The sequence below is a fragment of the Pseudophryne corroboree genome, chromosome 6 (genome assembly GCF_028390025.1).
Source record: "Pseudophryne corroboree isolate aPseCor3 chromosome 6, aPseCor3.hap2, whole genome shotgun sequence".
In the NCBI taxonomy this organism is placed as follows: domain Eukaryota; kingdom Metazoa; phylum Chordata; class Amphibia; order Anura; family Myobatrachidae; genus Pseudophryne; species Pseudophryne corroboree.
Window position 1 is genome coordinate 378,219,898 of NC_086449.1, and position 23,011 is coordinate 378,242,908.

Here is a 23,011-nt window from a genome sequence, read left to right on the forward strand (position 1 = left end):
ATGTAGCCGCACTGCAAAGCTGTGTCGTAGAACTCCACGACTAGCTGCCCATGACATTCCCGGAGAACGTGTGGAATGAGCTGTTACTGATGTAGGCGGCTGTAATCTAACATGAAGGTAAGCCTCACGTATGGTCAGTTTTATCCATCTGGATAAGGTCTGCTTAGAAGGCCGCATCATAGCCGCATCATAGAGAATAACAACGTATCCGTCTTAGGAACTGTAGACGTTCGGAATACATAAACTTGTAATGCGCGTACCACAACCAAAATTCCAGAATCTCCTGTTAACACAGGAACTACTATTGGATGATTGATGTGAAAAGAGGACCCTACTTTTGGCAGGAAAGCGGGATTCGTCTAAAATTCCGTTCTGTCATTATGAAACACTAAATATGGTGGCTTGCATGACAAGGCACCCAAAACTGAAACCCGCCCTGCCGCAGCTAAGGCTAGGAGAGAAATTGTTTCCCAAGTGAGAAACTTAATATCCACTTGTTGTAAGGGTTCGAAGCAAAAAGACTATAAGAAATGTAAACCCAGATTCAAGTCCCATGGCGCAGTTAGTGGAGTGAAATGGAGGCTGTACTTTGAGGACACCCTGCATAAAGGTGTGTACCGACGGCAATAGAGCCAATCTTCTTTGAAAATAAATTGACAACGCAGATATCTGCCCCTTTAGTGTGGATAAACGCCGACCTCCATCTAACCCCATCTGTAGACATAACAAAAGACGGGATAACTCGAAAGATGATGTCGGAAACTTCCGAACTTCACACCAACCTATATAGGCACGCCAAATTCTGTAATAATGAGCTGCCGTAACCGTCTTCCTAGCTCGTAACATGGTTGGTATAACCTATTCTGGAATGCCCTCTCTTTTTAAGAGGGCTGTCTCAACAGCCACTCCGTCAAACGCAGCCGCGCTAAATCTGAGAAAAAGAACGGACCCTGTTGTAACAGGTCCGGACGCAGTTGTAACAGGTCCGGACGCAGTTGTAACAGGTCCGGACGCAGTGGGAGCGGCCAAGGAACGTCCGCGAGTAGACCGCGGAGATCCGAAAACCAAGCTCTCCGAGGCCAATGAGGCGCCACTAGTATGACTGTGACGGACTCTCTTTTGATCCGTTTTAGCAACAGAGGGAGCAGCGGAAAACGGTGGAAACAGATACACGAGACTATATGGCCACTTGATTGTGAGAGCATCCACCGCCACTGCCTTTGGATCTCTCGTTCTGGACACGTACTGGGGCGTTTGATAATTGTGGCGAGATGCCATCAGGTCCACTTGCGGGTAACCCTACTTCTGGACCAGCATGTGAAACACTTCTGGATTTAATGCACATCCTGGATAAAAATCCCGGCAGCTGAGATAATCCGCCTCCCAGTTGTCCACTCCCGGAATGAATACTGCCGACAAAATCACCTCGGCCCAATTGAGGACTCGAGCTACTTCCCGCATTGCCATGCGGCTTTTCGTTCCTCCTTGTTTGTTGATGTATGCGACCACCGTCGCATTGTCTGACTGCACCTGAACAGCCTGAGCCTGCAGCATGTGCACTGCTTGTCGTAGCGCATTGTAAATTGCCCGGAGTTCCAGGACATTTATAGACAGCAATCTTTCGTGATCCGCCCAGAGACCCTGGAGCTGAAAATTTTGAACTACAGCTCCCCAACCTCTGAGACTCGCGTCCGCCGTGAGAGTTATCCAATTCCAGGCGCCGAACCGTTTCCCTGCGGTTAGATTCTGTACTTTGAGCCACCAGAGTAGAGACACCCTGGCCCTTGGAGACCACTTCACCCTGCGGTGAATCTGCAGAAGCGAGCCCGACCAATGTTTTTGGCATGCATTGCAGGCAGACACTGTACTCGTTAGGCCACAGCCAACCATTGCGAGCACATCCAGTTAAAAAGGACGTGAGTGAAGTCTTCCGAACTGAAGCGCTTCAAAAGCCGCCACAATTGTGTCTAATAGGCGAATGTACAAATGAACCGAGACTGTGCGAGGCTTGAGCACTAATTGTACCAGATGACGAATGACCTGTACTTCTGTTCGGGTAGGTAAATTCTTTGATTTACCGTATCGAGAATCATACCTAGGAATTGAAATCGTTGAGACGGAATCATTCAGGAATTCGCGTAGACAATGGTAGGAAATCAGATTCCCCCCCCCCCACTCGGTCTGCGATCTATTCTCGTTTGGAACGAAGCCAAAGTGGACGTTGTGCACCACTAGCGAAGCTGAGACGCAAGAACCAACTGCCAACTTCACAGAAGCTGTAGGCAGCAAAAAGTGTAAGGTGGTCTTTATTTAGGGCAAACCTGAACTGGAGCGCCCTGCCACTATAGCCTTGTTACCTCAAACCCTTACCAAAGCAGGGCGAAGCAACAGCCCTACTGCTGTGTAGGGTACACTCCGATAGGTAGTTAAACGCCCAATAATTGCAATTGTCTCTCATTGGAAATTGTTCAGCCTTCGCTGAGAACCTGACGTACTGGCCTGGTGCTATGAGGGCTGGCGGCGAATCGACCGCAACAATCTAGCTGAAACAGTAATTTTTTTTCCTCTTAGGCAGTACATTCCCCCCAAAGAGGACCGGTAAGGGTCTGTCTGCGCAGTCGAATTTGTCCGACACACTGTGTGACCAACTCTGCAGCGAAGCTGCTTGTTTGATTATGCATTAGACTTAGTGATCATGTACCCCGACCAGTAAGTACACCACGGAAGTAATCTGTGTATAAACCTGCATTATAGTGCATGTGGTTTCCAGCAATAGTGAATCTTCCTGTAGAGACATGCTGTCAAAAACAATTAATAAATTAAATTCCTAACAACCCCCCGCTCCCCCAGAGGCTGAGTGTTGTAGGGCAGCAACATCCAGCAAAGACCCAGGAAGTAACGTTAAAAATGGTGTCCTACCATGTTTTTTTTTTTTTATTATATCTATATATTACACCTGTTAAACCAGGATCTGAACCAGTGTCCATGCAATCACAATGTTCATTGTGGGCAGGAAGCCTAACCACTTGGCTACAGAGCTACCTGTAAAAATAATAAGCAAAAGCTGCTGTTTAAACATCAACTCTGGTGATGAAATGGTTGTTGTAGTGACTTGCAATCCAGATGGTACCTGAACCCACAATCCCTGGTTTAGGAGGGCAGTGTCCTATCCATTAGGCCACTGGGGATCTGGGAAGGTGAGGCCTTAACTCACAATGTTTGCAGTGCTCAACAGATACTGTTTAATAAGCACTGTGTGCCGACCAACTGCGCCACTGTAGTCTTGCTTATTGCAAAATAGATTTTTAATGTCAGCATATTATACATTATATATATATATATATATATATATATATATACATATACACACACATACAACAATGTATATTCACACATACTCAGACCTTAAAAATATATATATATATTTCATATATGCATACATACACACATACACATATATATTATATACCCATATACATATATCCAGATATATCCTGATTCAGAGGTATAATAATTCTTAGAAGTCTGAAACTAAATGTGACCACTCACAGGCTTAAAAACCTGAGAAATTTGCTGCTTAACCACAGCTTAGTTAATGGGTCCCGAATCCAGTGTGGTGTGGCTGTAGATTTAAAAATAACTACAGCACCTTGTATTCCCAGGTGGCTAACCAGGCCCAACACTGCTTAGCTTTAAAAGGTCCATACACACTTAACGATATAATGAGCGACGTCGCTCATTTTCCCCCTCCTTGAGCGACGTCGCTCATTTTATCGTTAAGTGTGTATGCCGCCAGCGACGACCGATGCGCGGCCCCGCGGGTCGGCAACGATCGTCGCTGTCGGTAGGGCATGCATGAAGGATGTGGACTGTCGTCCACGACCTTCATGCAGGGCTGGCGGGGGCGTGACGTCACTGAGCGATATGAGCGGTCATATCGCTCAGTGCGTACAGGCGGCCGCCGGCCGGCCGGCCCGGGAGGGGAAGACGTTAGACGATGCCGCTCACAGAGCGACATCGTCTAATGTGTATGGGCCTTAAGATCAGATGAGATCGGGTGTATCCAATTGTGGTGTGGCTAAGTGAATTAAGCAAAGCTGCTGCAGGTGAGCCTGAACTCACAATGCTTGCAGTGCTCCACAGATACTGTTTTATAATCACCATGTGCTGACCAATTGTATAACACATCTTACTTTACAACAGTGAACAAAGCCAGTATTTGGCTGACCACAGACATGATTCAAATTTGCAGTCTTTGGGATAATATCATTATAAACAGTTATGATAAAAATAATAGTAAGAGAAGTGAGTGTAGATCCATGTAATACAGTTACAGACATGGTAGGAAAACTGCTTTTTAGTCTTTGCTGGTGTCTTACTCATTATGCAGACAGACAATACAAAATACAACTTGCACGACTCAGTAAATAGCACTAAGGTGTCTCTATAAATATATATCTGGCCAAGTGCAGTGCACGCTAGTAATACCTGATCCCAAATTCCCCTTAACACCCCTGAAAGACACAAAATGGACACCACTCAGCTATCAAATGCACACACAGATAGTCACAGTTTGTACAATGCAGAGGTTATTACTAACAACAATACTGCACTGGACTAGCTTACACAGCTATATAACAATAGATATAACAGTACACAGTAAGAACTGGATGTATATCACAGGGTAATTGTACTAGGAACCCCTGACTAAATGCACTCTTTCTTAACTAACACTGACTAAAAAAGGCAGGTAGAATACTTAAGTGTCTTGTAAAGTCACAGCACTGACAACCAGGCGGCTTTACATAGGAGGATTTGCCCAAGCAGTCCCAGGAACAGTGAGCTGAGGGATAATGGCGCCGCAGACACTGACTGGGAGTGAGGAAAAGACAGATATGCAGCTCCAGGGTGGGAACATTTGCGGGAAATGGTGCGCTGGGGGAGGGGCTTCAGGTCCAAGCTCTATCCCCCTGTTGGCAAAACCACCGGGTACTGCGGGCTCTAATAAAACGGTTTATAGAGAAAACCTGACCTGTCCCATGCCCTGGTGATCTAGTGGGATCGCCTGTACTGCCACAGTGGCCAGCGCGCGGCCCGCCTCCCACTGACCGCGCCGGATCGCGATAAAGACCGGGTCCCGCAAGCAGGACCCACTTACCACCTCCCGAAGCGCGGCCACGCGATCCCGGAGAGCCCCCGTCGTGTGTGCCTGACAAGAAGAAAACCGGAGCCTCCTGCTGTAGTTACCCGCCAACCAGGGCTCGGGAGTGTACAGCAGCGCTGGGGAGAGCTGGAGCTGCAGCCGTGAATGTCCACTGACATGTAACACCGCTGCTGCCCTTGAAGTCTTCACTTTTTTCCTCAGAAAAAAAGCTCTTCTTAGGGCTGCCTGGAGCAGCCCCTCTGTTAAGTGCCTGCTACTGCAGCACAAACTACAAAACTGAGATCCTGTGCAGGGAGGCGTGGTGATATAGGAGGCGGCGCTATGCATTCTGGGAACAGTCAAAGCTTTGAGCCTGTTGGTGCCTCGGATCAAGATCCTACTCTACACCCCATTGTCCATTCCTTGTGGAGCCCAGTGTACCCCGCAGCAGAAAGTACAATATACAGGTTGAGTATCCCTTATCCAAAATGCTTGGGACCAGCAGTATTTTGGATATCGGATATTTCCGTATTTTGGAATAATTGCATACCATAATGAGATATCATGGTGATGGGACGCTAGTTTAAGCACAGAATGCATCTATGTTTCATATACACCTTATACACACAGTCTGAAAGTAATTTTAGCCGATATTTTTAATAACTTTGTGCATTAAACAAAGTGTGTGTACATGTGTACATTCACACAGTTCATTTATGTTTCATATACACCTTATACACACAGCCTGAAGGTCATTTAATACAATATTTTTAATAACTGTGTATTAAATGAAGTTTGTGTACATTGAGCCATCAGAAAACAAAGGTTTCACTATTTCACTCTCACTCAAAAAATTCTGTATTTCGGAATATTCCGTATTTCGGAATATTTGGATATGGGATACTCAACCTGTATTACAAGTATGATGAGCAGGCAGGCAGGCAGCGGGCATTGGCGGCATCGGACTGAGATGTAAATTAGTGGCGGAGGGCTGGGTCAGTTGATGGTGGGCAAGTTTGTAAGCCATTGGCGGTGGCAGCAGGCATCGGCTCAGAGGCAGTAGCGGGCATTGGCTCGGCGGCGGTAGTGGTCATCGACAGGATCCGGCGGACATTATGGCTGTAGTGCCTCACCAGCCACTGACCTCACCACATGCCACTGGTATTAAGCATATGGAATAGCAATTTGTTTGCTTATCTGAACACTAAGCTCAGAGCCGCACACAACCCCAGTGATTACATAGTTGAGCGATTGTTTGCAACTGTGGATGTGTGGAAAATTCCGGAGTCTCCACACAAAGTGGACACACAAGGTGCTTTTGCAATTGGAACAGACGGTATCAGAAGCGTGGCAGAAAAGTGATGGGCATTCCTGTCCAGGACTGGGAGGTGGCTAGTAGTGCACGTAAAATAGTCTGTTCAGTGGACGTATTATAGCAGTTTTATTGGAATTGCAATGCACAAGCATAGAAGGCCCTGGCCAGATGGAGATACTGCATCTGCTATAGGGCTCATGCAAGTTTCGATGCTGCCACCAATGGTGACATAAGGACGCACCACTCATTATTACATCGTGCAAAGGTGCCACAGGGAGTCTCGGTCCTTTCACATTCGGCCACACAGACGCACAATAGGGAAGGAGTTTGTATGCCATATGCATAAACTCGCAAATGGACTATTAGGCCCTATACAAGAACAGAGGAACATTTAAAGGACTGCATAATTACTTACATCATCTCTGAGCATGTTGGACAGAAAGGTCATCATCACAGTGTGTTTGCGTGGGTATTTCTGACACAAGGCACTGATCGCTTGTACAACCACTACCTGAAAAATAATAATATACAAAACATTTGACAAATACAATTAAGAGTGCTCTTGTCTTCCTGTCAACAGCTTAATTTTATTGTGTGTAGAAAAAATAAATAAATAAAAACAGCGGCATGCAATTGTTGAAATATATATTAGGCTTTATCATTTCTGATTTTAGAAACTTCCATTTCTAAATATTTGATAAAATGTCCCTCCACTTCAGGTCTGTACTTGTACTGGAAACTTGTTTCTCGTTTGTCAAAAACCCTCCATACAGTTCTACATCCACAATATAAAACCACTACTGCGTCTAGCCACCAGTATCGGTTACGCCGTTATATGTATGCCATCTCTCTAAAAATATCCCAAATTAATATCCTGGATTGGAATAGCATTTTATTGAAGCCTTCAAAAGGTTCTTCAAAACAATTGTTTATAGTCTAGATTTTTTTGTGATGGAAAGTATTGTACCTTAAAAATGAAAGGACATATCAAAAAATAATCATGGTCTGCTTGCTTACTTTAAATTCATCAGAGATCTCAGACACAAAGGTGGAGATTTGTTTCATAAGTCTATCAACACTGCTCTCACTTCCGGTTTTCAACAGAGTGGTGATAGCCAGGGTTGCAATACTACGGTTGGAGTCAGTGATGAGGTTTTCCAAGTCTAGGTTACATGCAGTGACTGCAGAAGGGTGTTTCATTGCCACCTAGTGGAGAAACAAAGTTACATATTGAGATAATCATTTGTAGTGTTCATGAGTGATCTACAATGAGAGACATACTGTATGCTAAAAGTATATTATGTTAAAGCTGTAGGTAGAGCCCTATTGTGAATCAACAAAAACAATTTTTTTTTCCCCTTACAATAATCTCTCCCAGCTAGTGAAATTTGCAGAAAAAAATATAAAATTTTTTTTTATAATTCCTTTTCTTACAGTCCACTTGGTATTACCACGTGTATAGAGTGCAGAGTAGCTTGGGCAGGTTACATTTTTTTTTTAATTCAACAATTTTTATTAGATTTTTATAGAAATACAAGAACAGGGAAGACCTTCATGATACAGACATACCAAAAACCGGAGAGAAACCGGTATAGTTACAATAATCCATCGTAAGGTGCTTTTAAGCCACATCAGTGAAACCACAGATACATAGTCGATACTTGTAGGCTTGAGTAAGAGGTAAAGGATAAACAGTCTTAACCTACGTGAGGTCAAGGAAATGATGAAGACATTACCGACGTGCGTCTTAGCATAAGAAATCACCATATACCTAAGGCTAAACAAACAATTCTACCTGAGGATTCACAGGACATCAGTATACCCGAGAGGTCAGTAAAGAAGACAGACAGGAGGGGGGGGGGGGGGGGGGGGGGGGACAAATGGGGAAAACAATACAAGTATATTCATATCATGAATGAGTAGCGGCAAAAGAAGTCCTAAGTAAAAATATTAAAGAAGTAATTCAGGCATGGTTAGCCCTTCTAACCAAAGAGAAGGTTCAGTACCCATATGGCATTAGACTAAACATACAGCATGGGGTATTCAAATTAATATAATTGCATTTCCTAAGAAAACAGCAGGGGGTCCCAAAGGAACAGTACATGGGCCTAGGTTGTCAAGAGGCCCTATCGATTTGTCTATATAGATACCACGTTGTGGTCTCAAAAAGTTTATATATGAAAGACTGTACATCCGGGTCTAGAGTATCAATATACCTCTCCCACTTCTTGGCAAACCGCCTGACCCCCAATTCAATATCAGGAAGAGTAGCACGCCTCTCAAAATAAATAATCCGGAGGGTCATGTGTTTCACAGCCATCAAAGAAGGGGTAGACGGTTTGATCCAATTATTAAGAATTTGTTTCTTGGCAATTGTAAGGATAACAGAGAGTACCGGAACAATGTCTCTATCTTCAGGCCCAAGAGACCACTCCCTAAAATCAAGTAGCAAACAAGCCCTCGGGCGTTTTATTAACCGTAAGTTAAATACTGTGTTGAGATAAGCGACCACCTTGTACCAAAACTTAGATATTTTCCGGCAAGACCACATATTGTGGTACAAGGTGGCACTCTGCGCAGTACATTTGATGTAACAGCCTGTGTCGTCTGGGACCATGTGTGCCCTCTGATTAGGCGCTATATATGCCCTTTGGAGCGTCTTCAAGTGAACCTCTTGCAAAGAGGCAGAGTGTAAGAACCTAAAAGTGGGTAAAATGTTATCTAACAATTCAGCGCACAATCCCATATTGGGGATATCTCTGGACCATGAAGACAACGCGGAATCCCAGAGCCGGTCTCTATATGAGACCCTAAAGGTGTTTCTGAAGTAACTAAGATGGTAAGGACAATCTTTAGTAAGCACCATTAAGGTGCGCAGCGGTCTGTGGTAGCCTCAGAAATCATTGGGTGAGACTGGGATTGAACAAAGTGTCTTGCCTGCAGGTACATAAAAAATTCCCGGTGGGAAATACCAAATTTTATCTGGATATCAGAGAAAGAAAGAAAGCACTGCGTTGCCTCCTGGGTCGTATATGTCTCTAATAGCTGCGATCCCCTTTTCTCTCCAACTCAAAAAATGTGCGTTATCAAGGCCAGGAAGGAAACATGGGTTACCCCAAAACGTAGTGTGAAGAGAGGTGTCAGGTTTTCTCTGGGCTTTAGTGTGAGTGGCCTGCCATGCTCGATATGTATGCCAAAATAAAATATTATGTTTTATCTCAGATGGGAGACGGGAGTTTGGGGTGTGTAAGGGTGCAGCAAGGATGGAATACGGCCAGTTCAAGTGGCAAGTTCGTAAATACTGATCTGCCCCAAAGCCAATCTGTGATATACCGGTACATCGCTGCTCTACTAAATAAAACAGGATCCGGGATTCCCATACCTCCCTCTTCACGTAATAGTTGTAACCTAGCGTAGGGGACTCTTGGTCGTTTACCTGCCCATAGAAATCTAGTGAAACACTGTTTAAGAAAAAGGACATCTTTCTCAACAAGGGCAATAGGGAGCATAAGAAGAAAATAAGCAATCTTGGGAAAAACAACAGATTTTATAACTTCTGCGCGACCCATAAGAGACAAGGGCAAAGACGCCCAGTCTGTAAGGATTTTAGACACTTTGGACAAAATAGGACCAAAATTAACCGCATATAGATCCGGGAGGGAAGTAGGGATCTGAACCCCTAAATATCTAAGACTATCTCGAGCCACTGGGAATCGGGACAGGACCGGGTGTAATGAAAAGAGGGAAGAGTCTCCTGAAAGGAGGAGAAGCTCGGGTTTAGATATATTAATTTTGTATCCCGCAAAGGAACCAAATTGTTCAATCAGGGAGACAATCGCAGGGATGGACGTATCAGGATGAGAAATAAATAGAAGCATGTCGTCAGCATACAGTGATAATTTTACTATGGTGTCCATTATTTTTATGCCTGTAAATCTGGGAGAATTTCTCAGGGAAACAGCTAGGGGTTCTAAAGCTAAGGCAAATAATAAAGGTGACAAGGGGCAGCCCTGACGTGTGCCACTCTGGAAAAGGGGATGAGAGGATACCATTCCCCAAAACTTGAGTGGAGGGAGATTCATATAATCGGGAAATAAGAGAGACAAAGTCCTCAGGTGCACCAAAGCGGTGAAGCGTTTCATACAGATGGTCCCAGGTGACCAGGTCGAACGCCTTTTCGGTATCAAGTGACAATAATACATTAGTTTCAGTGGGTTTGGAAAGCTGAAAGGCCTGCATAACAGTCAAGACCTTTCGGATATTGCTCACTGATTGCCGACCCCAGACAAATCCAGTCTGGTCTGTATGAACTATATCAGGGACTATGAATTTAAGTTTATTCGAGAGGATTTTAGTGAACAATTTATAATCCGTGTTTAGAAGGGAGATCGGACGATAAGAACTGGGAGACTCAGGATCCCGGCCAGGCTTCGGGATAACCTTTATGACTGCGGAATTAAAATATTGGGGCAAGGAAGCACCCTGCATAAAAGAATTAAATAAGACAGAAAGAGGTTCGCACAGTCTAGTAGATAGAATTTTATAGTAGTCATTGGCAAAACCGTCAGGGCCCGGAGTCTTCCCAGTCTTCAGTCCAGCTATTGCTAAAGAAACTTCCTCAGTGGTGATAGGTGCAAGAAGAGAGGTACAGTGCGACTCTGACATTTGAGGCAGATCAGTAGAAGACCAAAAGCTAGACCTGTGGGTCTGGTTAATAACAGGACGTGCATAAAGAGTGGTATAAAAAGACTGTAGCACCTCAGCAATCTCGGCCGAGGTCCGTACTCTCTCCCCACCTTGGGTGAGCAGAGAGTAAATGACCACTTTAGGGTGTCTGCCTTTTAACAAACGGGATAACAGTTTGCCAGACTTATTGCCATATCTGTAAATGCCACAGTCTCTTGAAAATGAATATTTAGCTTCCATTTGAGAAAGGAGGGTGTCAAACAGTGTTTTTTGTGTAAGGTATCGTTCCCTAGTAGAAGGGGAGGGGGAGGATTTAAATTCCTGAAAAGAGTGAGTAAGAGCCGCCTGGGCTTCCAAATATTGTGAGTTCAAATCTAAATCCCTCTTTTTACTATAGGACATAATGTGCCCCCGAATAACTGATTTTGACGCCTGCCAGAAAAGAGCAGGATCCTCACTAAGAGTTTCTCCATTATGCGTATGATAATCCAGCCACGCTGCATCTAATGAGGAGCGGAATTTCAGAGAGCCACTTAAATGAGAGGGGAAGTGCCAGGAGCGAAAAGGGGATTTTTCTGAGAGGAGCATCAATTTCATCCAGCATAAAGCATAGTCCGAAATACAGATATCCTCAATTTTAGAGTCCGCCACTTTTGAGAAAAAGAGTCAGATAGCAGCAGATAATCAATCCTCGAGAACGTGTGGTGCGCAGCTAAGAGGCATGTAAATTCTCTTTCTAATGGGTAGCATGCGCGCCACACATCCACTAAGGACAACTGCGAGCAAATATAAGGGATACCAATACGTGGTAACGAGGGGGGAGCGCGAGGTGGGGGGGGGGGATTTATCCAAGGTTGGAGAAGAATATAAATTAAAATCTCCACCCAAGATTATAGGAATTTCAGAATATCTTAGTAGCTTAGTGACCATGTTCGTGTAAAATTGCTTAGAGTACTGATTGGGAGCATAAATATTACAAAGTAGGAACCTGGATGCATACAATGTGACATCTGCCAGTACATACCGACCCTGAGTGTCATCTAAAATCGCATGGACAGAGATAGGGATCGTGTGCCGTGCTAAAATAATCACTCCCCTAGCCTTAGAAGAGAAGGAGGAAGAGGCTACCACAGACCAACCCATAGTGTTCAGTTTTACTACCTCATTTGGCATAAGGTGAGATTCCTGAATGAAAACAACATCCATCCCCACCTTCCGAAGATAGAGCAAAATCTTTCTGCGTTTAGCTGGGGAATTGATCCCTCCCACATTCCACGTGCAGACACTCAAACTAGCCATGCATCAAATGAACTGTGAAAACCTGCGCAGTAATCATGATATCTACAGCCGCCGAAAAACGGATACAAATCATACCGGGGTGGACACATAAGGAGGAGAAGGGGAGGGGGAGAAGAAAAGAAGGACAGAAACATAGAAAACACACAAAATATAACATTAACATTGTGAAAGAAAGTCCTGCTAAGGACAATCATAACTTCAGAAAACGAGAACAACCGGTTCAAGCAAGCACAGAGGCCGTCATAGACCGCCAATGAGCCAGCCAGAATTATGAAAACCTGAGGAAAAAATGAGGGAGGGGGCGCCCTTACCCACCCTCGGCAACATAGTATATGAAAATATATATAGGAAAAATAACAAGAAAATATCAGAGCACACAGAGCATGTTACAGAAAAAGAAAAACGCAGCCTGACACATAAGAAGTAGGGGAAGATATCTCCGCTAAGCATATATAACCATTCTAGAAAGATTACATAGCCACAAAAAGACAACAGATGAATAAGAAAAATCTAAAACAGAAAACAAGGCAAAAAGGTTCAGCCCGCTGTATAAGACCAAAGTCTCTTTTGGGGGAAAAAACACCTGCAGCAGATTCTACAGCAGTAATTAAATTGGCAGACATAACCGGAAACAGAGAAGTCCAGCAGCAATACTCAGCCATCGCGATACAGGGTGTCATCCGCCTGAGAGGAGTCGTCATCTGCCTTGGATGCCTCAGAAACATAAGCCTCTGCATCTGCAAGATTTGTAAAGTCCCGGAAAGAATTTCCATCAAACAGGCGTAGTCTTGCAGGGAAGAGCAGAGCAAAATTTTTTATTCGCCTTTACCAAACGGGAGCAAAGGGGGGTAAATTCCAGACGTGCCCGGGATACCTCCGCGGAGTAGTCCTGGAAAATGGCCAAACGAGCTCCCTCCCATTGTAAATTCCTATGCCTCCTGGATGCCGTCCATATTGCCTCCTTATGGAGAAAGTTCAGACATTTAAATATAACCACACGTGGTCTGCTATTAGGTGAAGGTGTAGGGGACCCAGTCTGTGGGCTCTCTCAATTACTAAGCCAGTGCATTCATCTTGGATATGCAACAAATCAAGGAGGGACGTTTGTAAAAAAAAAAAAAAAAAAAAAAAAAGTCAAATCAGGACCTTTCAGTGACTTAGGGAGCCCCAGCACCCGAAGATCGATCTCCTCGATCTATTTTCAAGATCGTCAACCTTGTTCAGCAGCTGGAAGTGAGATTTCTGGAGCTCATCATATCTGTGCTTAAGATCCCCAACATCCTGAAAAGTCTCCCCCAGCCGTTGTTCATTTGTAAGAACAGTCTTAGATAACTGCTTGATTTGGGATTTTAGGTCTTTTACTGCCTGCTGCATTTTAGCAGCATGTGCATCCATGATAGGCTCCATGGCATCCCTAACAGCTCTCACTACATCAGCATAAGTCACTGGAGAGGCAGGGGAACAGTCAGGCTCACCTGAGGGAGAAATGTGTTTTGCAGAAGCCTGTTTAATGCTGCCAGCAGCCTGCAGACTCGTTTGTGAGCTAGGTGCGGTGGCCATCTTGGATTCCCCCAGCCGTTTTTCAGACATCGATCTCTGGGCTTTAGGGGGCATGGGGGAGGACAGAAACCTTTCCATCCAGTCCCCAGCACTTTCCCACAGGTAGTGTGCGCCAGGTGCGGAGAAAAGCCGCGAGCGGGAGGCGCTGTGTGCTCCAGTTACCGAGGGTGCAGGAGAGCTGCAGCAATCAGCTTCTCCTCACATGGGCGCCGGAACCGGAAGTCCGGGCAGGTTACATTTACTGTCAAATAGCTCAAGCTGTTTCCCGTCTATACCCCAATGACTGCTTGGCACTTCAGTATTTGTATAAAAGCCCTTTCAGATAAGTCATAAATATAAAAATAAAGTACTTTAACGAGAACAGCAATCCCAATGAGGGAAACAGAGATTGAAACAATGAACTACTGCAACACACACAAAAATTGTAAAGGGAAGGTGTACAGTGTCCATCTGATGGACGGCGAGAAAGGATATTAACGCAAGAGCAAAAATCCCATCTCGAAGACACAGGACATCCCGAAGCTGTCCTTGAGGAAGCAAACACTATGTCCCAAACAGACATATCTGGATGCAAATATATTAAATGTGTAACATTTTGTGAACATGAGTACTGAAACCAATTATCTGGCACAAATACTAAACAAAAGGAACCATGGCATGACACCCAGGAGGCTCACACTGATCTGTTGCACGCGCATCACATATTCACAAATGGACAGACCTGCTCCCAGGTAATTCTGAGTGCAGTTACAGAATTAAGGGGGTCACTCAGATCTGATCGCTGCTGTAAATTTTTGCACAGCGGGCAATCAGGCACTAACTGGGCATGTGTATGCACCGCAATGCGCACACGCGTTGTACAACAACAAAGGACATCGCCGGCCAGCAACAGGATGGTGCGAAAATTCTAATTGCACGGGCGTTCGCAAGGTGATTGACAGCAGAAAGCCATTTGTAGGTCATAACTGACCATATTCTGGGACGGTTCGGAAAAACGCAGGCGTGCCCAAGCGTTTTCAGGGAGGGTCTGTGACGTCAGCTCCGTCGCACTGGAGAAGTAAGTCCTGGGCTGAGCAGAGACTGCACAAAGTGGATTTTAGCAGCTCGGTGTACACATAGGATCGCACATTTGCATGGCGAATATACACTCCCCCCCTGAGGGCGGCGACTATCTGAACACAGGACAGCAAAATTAGCAACCCAGCGATCAGATCTGAATAACCCCGTAAGTCACGAGCAATAACTTATTTGGAGACCTAAGATGCAGCAGCCAATAACAGAAACAAGTCTACTGTGGAGATCGCTAACAGGAAGACACTCTCACAGATAAAGAACTTGAAGTTCAACAAATCTAATAGTTTAAAAGGCAAGAAAGACACATGAAAAAGCAGACACCTGAACCTTTAAATAGTAGTTTTAATCTCTTTTCAAGGCCATATTGCAGAAACGGCAACAACCGGTCCAAGTGAATGACGAGGTGGGAAAGCCCTTTGTTTCACACCAGATGATGTAAACCTTTCTATAGACAGACAGGTAAAAGATAGACAAACCTTAGTTAGACACTATATGGTCGACAGTCAAAAGTCCGACAGGGTCAAAAGTCCGTCAGGGTGAAAAGTCCGACACACAAAAAATGTGTTGGTTTTTTTTTTTTTTTTTAATACAACTTTTGCCTCATTTACTATCCATGTCACAAACTATTAACTTTGAGTAAAGTTGTGGCGAGCGGAGCGAGACACCGAGCCCGTGAGGGGCCGAATTTCACCAAATTTGGGTTAAAGATGTTTAAAAACACACACAAAAAAAATATTTGTGTCTGACTTTTGACTGTCCATATAGTATCTAACTAATGACTGTCTATCTGTTAACTGTCTATGAGCTATACCACACCCCCAAATCACGTGGTAATTCTTGGTAAAAACAGGCTTTCAAACCTACAGCCTGGTCTGAACCACATAGTTAGAAAACCCTTAGTTGTAAGGATCATGGCTTCAACAACCACTCTGGTAGACTGACGTAAGAGAGCAACAGCTTCTTTGGGGTTTTTATAGATTAATATATTTTTTTAAGACAGGCGACACCTGGGGCCACTGGCAGGTTTAGTATTTCTGCATACTAAGACCTTCTGTACAAGTCTTATATTAATATCTCCAAGTGAATGACGAGGTGGGAAAGCCCTTTGTTTCACACCAGATGATGTAAACCTTTCTATAGACAGACAGGTAAAAAATAGACAATCCTTAGTTAGGCACTATATGGTCGACAGTCTTTTGTGGGACCTGCTATTGGTGAGAACAGGTAGACTAGACATGGTGTTGGCCAGAAATGTTTGCAGATCAAAACAGAAGTGTTTCACTGCGTAATTCAACAGAGATGCCATCAGGTTGGGAATCTGGCCCACCAGATGTTGATAGACCTCCAGGTGACTGCATCATTCCCTGGGGTGAAGGGTTTGTCTGATGAGGTAGTCCACTTCTACGTTTTCCCCATTGGGAATGAAAACCACTCTGATTGTTGCAAAATTTTGTTTCTCCTAATGCTCGATTCTGCTGGTTTCTCTCATGGCTAAGGGACTCTTGGCTATCCCTTGGTTATTTTTTAGTCACAGCCGTATAACCGATTGAATCCTGATGATCTTTCCTCACATGAACTGCTTTGAGCTCCAGCACATGTATCAGGAGGTTTGGCACTTCTGAAGTCCAAAGAGCTTGTAACAGGTACTGAAAAGTGACAAACCCACAGCCTTGAAAGGCTGTTGTCAACCATCATTATTTTTAAGTAACAGATGGAGAACGGGCAACTTCTGTTGACTTTTTTGCCTCTCAGTCACCAGTAGACAGAGAGAAGAAACTCTAAAACAAATACTCAAGAGCTGATGAGACTTATTCTATATGATAACCGTTCGATCTGGAATGCTCTTGAATAAAACTAGGCATATTGACAACTGCTTCTGAGCAACAGGGATTTTTTCAGTTCTCGCAATGAAAGAATATAGTCTCTCTGCAGAAGGGTACCAACAGAAGATCATCTGCTGGGAAAGAGTCTGGAATTTTTTAAATGTTTAATTCAACCTTGAGATTCCAGTGGTTGCATACAGTATACGAGTCTGCAACAAGGTTAGGTAAGAAAAGACAATCATCCCCGTGTATCTGAAAAGAGCAGCCATAAATGTCATGAAATTTGGGAACTGTGGCCAAGTCAAAATGTAAAGCCCAAAACTGAAAACAGAACAAAATGGCAAATGTCATCCCTCATCTGGACGATGAGGGAATCTGGATTCCGAATAGGTTGAAAGGCACATCCACTTTCTGCAGCAGTTGTGTCCAGAATGAGATATGAGTAAAAAATCTTTCTACTTCCCGGGACTGGTGTAATTACCCTTGCGCAAAGGGACTGAACAGCTTAATGAAGGACACAAGTGTTTTAATTTGTTTGCAGGAAGACAAAAAAGTGCCTGGGTGGAGAACTCAAGTAATCTATGGTTCAATCAAATCACTGGTCTCAAAACAAAAGCAAATGTACCCACACCACATAAGTACCCAGGTGAGCAATCTGCCCTCACACATACTGCTTGTTTACTTTTCTGAAGACCTCCCCATGGAACAGATAACTGACCCATTTAAGTTTGATTTTGGCTCTAGGGAAAATGAAAGGGACAATATACCTTTCCCTGTAGCCTGAGAAATAATTTTACCCAGTTTGGGACCAAACCGGCCTCTCAAGTTACAAGAAACGGCTCTAAAGTTATCTCGGACTCTGTATTAACCTTCCAAATATGAAGCCACAGTGCACAACATTCCCAAACTGTTGAGGCCGAAATTGTAGCCACAGTGAGACACGTCAATGGACGCTTCCCCAAAGTACACACATACATCACAAATGTGTTCAAACAGTGTTATCAAATCCAATTATGGTCCATCAGGAAATTGGGCATATGGAGAGCTGCATGAGCTCCCCCAATAGTTGATCCAGGATAAATGACCGCAGGAAGCACAGGATCCTGGTTACTATTTGCTGCAGTGAAAGGACCCACCATAAAGGATTACAGGCAAAAGGCGGTGCTGATCATGGCCAAACCCATGCATCACCAGCTGCAGGGATGACAATGAAAATGGACAATGACACAAGCATCTTTCTCCATCTGGCATTTATCAAAACCAAGTCCCAAGCCGTCAATTGGGTACAGAGGTGGAGAAGCTCACAATTTTACAAATTTATTCTAATTACATTTAGCCAATAGGGAATCTCCTTATCACTACCAAGTAGCATTATATTTACTTAGAATATTGTTGAATCCTATTTTAGTGGGTATGCAGTTGAATTGACACAATGTGGTTAACTGATTAATGATGGTTTCTAGGGCCATAAAAGTAATGTCTTAGACCTTACATTCTCAGAGGTATAACATACTGCACATTTTATTCAAATATATTCTCATCCAAAGTCTCCACATACCCCACTTAATAATGGGTAAACTTTTTAAATTGGTAATTGGTGGTCAGGTGTTAACATTGCTGAATGTAATTACAGTAGATCCAATTGTAACTAAAGAAACATAGGATACCGCATTCTGATCAAATTATGATCTTTATTTAAAAAGGAACACAGGAGCAGATAAGTGGATTTTGGTACTTATCGGTAAATCCATTTCTCTGAATCCTCTAGGGGACACTGGAGTCCTATACAGTAGGGGTGTGAAGCTTGCAACCGGAGGTGTGGCACAATCTAAAATTAGCATTGTCTGCAAGGCCGGCTCCTCCCCCTTCACATCCCTCCTCCCTCAGTTTGGAAAATTTGACTGAGAGAATAGGACATGATAGTATAGAACATGGCGAGGAACCGAACTGTACAACATATCAAACAGCAACCAAGAACCTTCTTTAACCGAAAAATGAACGCTGTTTGTACGAACTGTTTGAACAAGAACTATGAACACAGCAGACAGACAGCACCGAGGCGGGCGTCCAGTGTCCCCTAGAGGATTCAGAGAAATGGATTTACCGGTAAGTACCAAAAATAAGATTTTACTTACCGATAAATCTATTTCTCGGAGTCCGTAGTGGATGCTGGGCTTCCTGAAAGGACCATGGGGAATAGCGGCTCCGCAGGAGACAGGGCACAAAAAGTAAAGCTTTTCCAGATCAGGTGGTGTGCACTGGCTCCTCCCCCTATGACCCTCCTCCAGACTCCAGTTAGGTACTGTGCCCGGACGAGCGTACACAATAAGGGAGGATTTTGAATCCCGGGTAAGACTCATACCAGCCACACCAATCACACCGTACAACCTGTGATCTAAACCCAGTTAACAGTATGATAACAGCGGAGCCTCTGAAAGATGGCTTCCTTCAACAATAACCCGAATTAGTTAACAATAACTATGTACAATTTATGCAGATAATCCGCACTTGGGATGGGCGCCCAGCATCCACTACGGACTCCGAGAAATAGATTTATCGGTAAGTAAAATCTTATTTTCTCTATCGTCCTAGTGGATGCTGGGGTTCCTGAAAGGACCATGGGGATTATACCAAAGCTCCCAAACGGGCGGGAGAGTGCGGATGACTCTGCAGCACCGAATGAGAGAACTCCAGGTCCTCCTTAGCCAGAGTATCAAATTTGTAAAATTTTACAAACGTGTTCTCCCCTGACCACGTAGCTGCTCGGCAAAGTTGTAATGCCGAGACCCCTCGGGCAGCCGCCCAAGATGAGCCCACCTTCCTTGTGGAGTGGGCCTTTACAGATTTAGGCTGTGGCAGGCCTGCCACAGAATGTGCAAGTTGGATTGTGCTACAGATCCAACGAGCAATCGTCTGCTTAGACGCAGGAGCACCCATCTTGTTGGGTGCATACAATATAAACAACGAGTCAGATTTTCTGACTCCAGCTGTCCTTGCAATATATATTTTTAATGCTGACAACGTCCAGTAACTTGGAGTCCTCCAAGTCACTTGTAGCCGCAGGCACTACAATAGGCTGGTTCAGATGAAATGCTGACACCACCTTAGGGAGAAAATGCGGACGAGTCCGCAGTTCTGCCCTGTCCGAATGGAAAATCAGATATGGGCTTTTGTAAGATAAAGCTGCCAATTCTGATACTCTCCTGGCAGAAGCCAGGGCTAGAAGCATGGTCACTTTCCAAGTGAGATATTTCAAATCCACCTTTTTTAGTGGTTCAAACCAATGAGATTTTAGAAAGTCCAAAACCACATTGAGATCCCACGGTGCCACTGGAGGCACCACAGGAGGCTGTATATGCAGCACTCCCTTAACAAAGGTCTGGACTTCAGGGACTGAAGCCAATTCTTTTTGAAAGAAAATCGACAGGGCCGAAATTTGAACCTTAATAGATCCCAATTTGAGACCCATAGACAATCCTGATTGCAGGAAATGTAGGAATCGACCCAGTTGAAATTCCTCCGTCGGAGCACTCCGATCTTCGCACCACGCAACATATTTTCGCCAAATTCGGTGATAATGTTGCACGGTTACTTCCTTCCTTGCTTTAATCAAAGTAGGAATGACTTCTTCCGGCATGCCTTTTTCCTTTAGGATCCGGCGTTCAACCGCCATGCCGTCAAACGCAGCCGCGGTAAGTCTTGAAACAGACAGGGACCCTGCTGAAGCAAGTCCCTCCTTAGAGGTAGAGGCCACGGATCTTCCGTGATCATCTCTTGAAGTTCCGGGTACCAAGTCCTTCTTGGCCAATCCGGAACCACTAGTATCGTTCTTACGCCTCTTTGCCGTATAATTCTCAATACTTTTGGTATGAGAGGCAGAGGAGGAAACACATACACCGACTGGTACACCCAAGGCGTTACCAGCGCGTCCACAGCTATTGCCTGCGGATCTCTTGACCTGGCGCAATACCTGTCCAGTTTTTTGTTGAGGCGAGACGCCATCATGTCCACCATTGGTCTTTCCCAACGGGTTACCAGCATGTGGAAGACTTCCGGATGAAGTCCCCACTCTCCCGGGTGAAGATCGTGTCTGCTGAGGAAGTCTGCTTCCCAGTTGTCCACTCCCGGGATGAACACTGCTGACAGTGCTATCACATGATTCTCTGCCCAGCGAAGAATCCTTGCAGCTTCTGCCATTGCACTCCTGCTTCTTGTGCCGCCCTGTCTGTTCACATGGGCGACTGCCGTGATGTTGTCCGACTGGATCAACACCGGTTTTCCCTGAAGCAGAGGTTCTGCCTGGCTTAGAGCATTGTATATTGCTCTTAGTTCCAGAATGTTTATGTGAAGAGACGTTTCCAGACTCGTCCATACTCCCTGGAAGTTTCTTCCTTGTGTGACTGCTCCCCAGCCTCTCAGGCTGGCGTCCGTGGTCACCAGGATCCAATCCTGTATGCCGAATCTGCGGCCCTCCAATAGATGAGGACTCTGCAACCACCACAGAAGAGACACCCTTGTCCTTGGAGACAGGGTTATCCGTAGGTGCATCTGAAGATGCGACCCTGACCATTTGTCCAACAGATCCCTTTGGAAAATTCTTGCGTGGAATCTGCCGAATGGAATTGCTTCGTAAGAAGCCACCATTTTTCCCAGGACTCTTGTGCATTGATGTACAGACACCTTTCCTGGTTTTAGGAGGTTCCTGACAAGCTCGGATAACTCCTTGGCTTTTTCCTCCGGGAGAAAAACCTTTTTCTGAACCGTGTCCAGAATCATCCCTAGGAACAGCAGCCGAGTTGTCGGCATTAACTGGGATTTTGGAATATTCAGAATCCACCCGTGCTGTTTTAGCACTTCTTGAGACAGTGCTAATCCCATCTCTAGCTGTTCTCTGGACCTTGCCCTTATTAGGAGATCGTCCAAGTATGGGATAATTAATATGCCTTTTCTTCGAAGAAGAATCATCATCTCAGCCATTACCTTTGTAAAGATCCGAGGTGCCGTGGACAATCCGAACGGCAGCGTCTGAAACTGATAGTGACAGTTTTGTACAACGAACCTGAGGTACCCCTGGTGTGAGGGGTAAATTGGAACGTGGAGATACGCATCCTTGATGTCCAAGGATACCATAAAGTCCCCCTCTTCCAGGTTCGCTATCACTGCTCTGAGTGACTCCATCTTGAACTTGAACTTCTTTATGTACAGGTTCAAGGACTTCAGATTTAGAATAGGCCTTACCGAGCCATCCGGCTTCGGTACCACAAAAAGAGTGGAATAATACCCCTTCCCTTGTTGTAGAAGAGGTACCTTGACTATCACCTGCTGAGAGTACAGCTTGTGAATGGCTTCCAAAACCGTCTCCCTTTCGGAGGGGGACGTTGGTAAAGCAGACTTCAGGAAACGGCGAGGTGGATCTGTCTCTAATTCCAACCTGTACCCTTGAGATATTATCTGCAGGATCCAGGGATCTACCTGCGAGTGAGCCCACTGCGCGCTGTAATTTTTGAGACGACCGCCCACCGTCCCCGAGTCCGCTTGAGAAGCCCCAGCGTCATGCTGAGGCTTTTGTAGAAGCCGGGGAGGGCTTCTGTTCCTGGGAAGGAGCTGCGTGTTGCTGTCTCTTCCCTCGACCTCTGCCTCGTGGCAGATATGAATAGCCCTTTGCTCTCTTATTTTTAAAGGAACGAAAGGGCTGCGGTTGAAAAGTCGGTGCCTTTTTATGTTGGGGAGTGACTTGAGGTAGAAAGGTGGATTTCCCGGCTGTAGCCGTGGCCACCAAATCTGATAGACCGACTCCAAATAACTCCTCCCCTTTATACGGCAAAACTTCCATATGCCGTTTTGAATCCGCATCGCCTGTCCACTGTCGCGTCCATAAAGCTCTTCTGGCCGAAATGGACATAGCACTTACCCGTGATGCCAGTGTGCAGATATCCCTCTGTGCATCACGCATATAAAGAAATGCATCCTTTATTTGTTCTAACGACAGTAAAATATTGTCCCTGTCCAGGGTATCAATATTTTCAATCAGGGACTCTGACCAAACTACCCCAGCACTGCACATCCAGGCAGTCGCTACAGCTGGTCGCAGTATAACACCTGCATGTGTGT

At 44.9% G+C, this 23,011-nt stretch overlaps 1 protein-coding gene across 2 annotated transcripts in view; it reads right to left on the minus strand.

Annotated features, from left to right (window-relative positions):
* COPG2 (COPI coat complex subunit gamma 2) overlaps positions 1-23,011 on the minus strand; it is a 156,760-nt gene that overhangs the window by 62,858 nt on the left and 70,891 nt on the right. For both annotated transcript variants that reach the window (XR_010179341.1, XM_063926754.1), the window contains exons 12-13: positions 7,476-7,664; positions 6,874-6,969 (exon numbers count right to left, since the gene is read on the minus strand). Coding sequence is in view for 1 of the 2 variants with exons in the window: in XM_063926754.1 (XP_063782824.1) it covers positions 6,874-6,969; positions 7,476-7,664 (285 nt within the window). In the remaining variant the exon portion in view is untranslated. The remainder of the gene's footprint in view (positions 1-6,873; positions 6,970-7,475; positions 7,665-23,011) is intronic.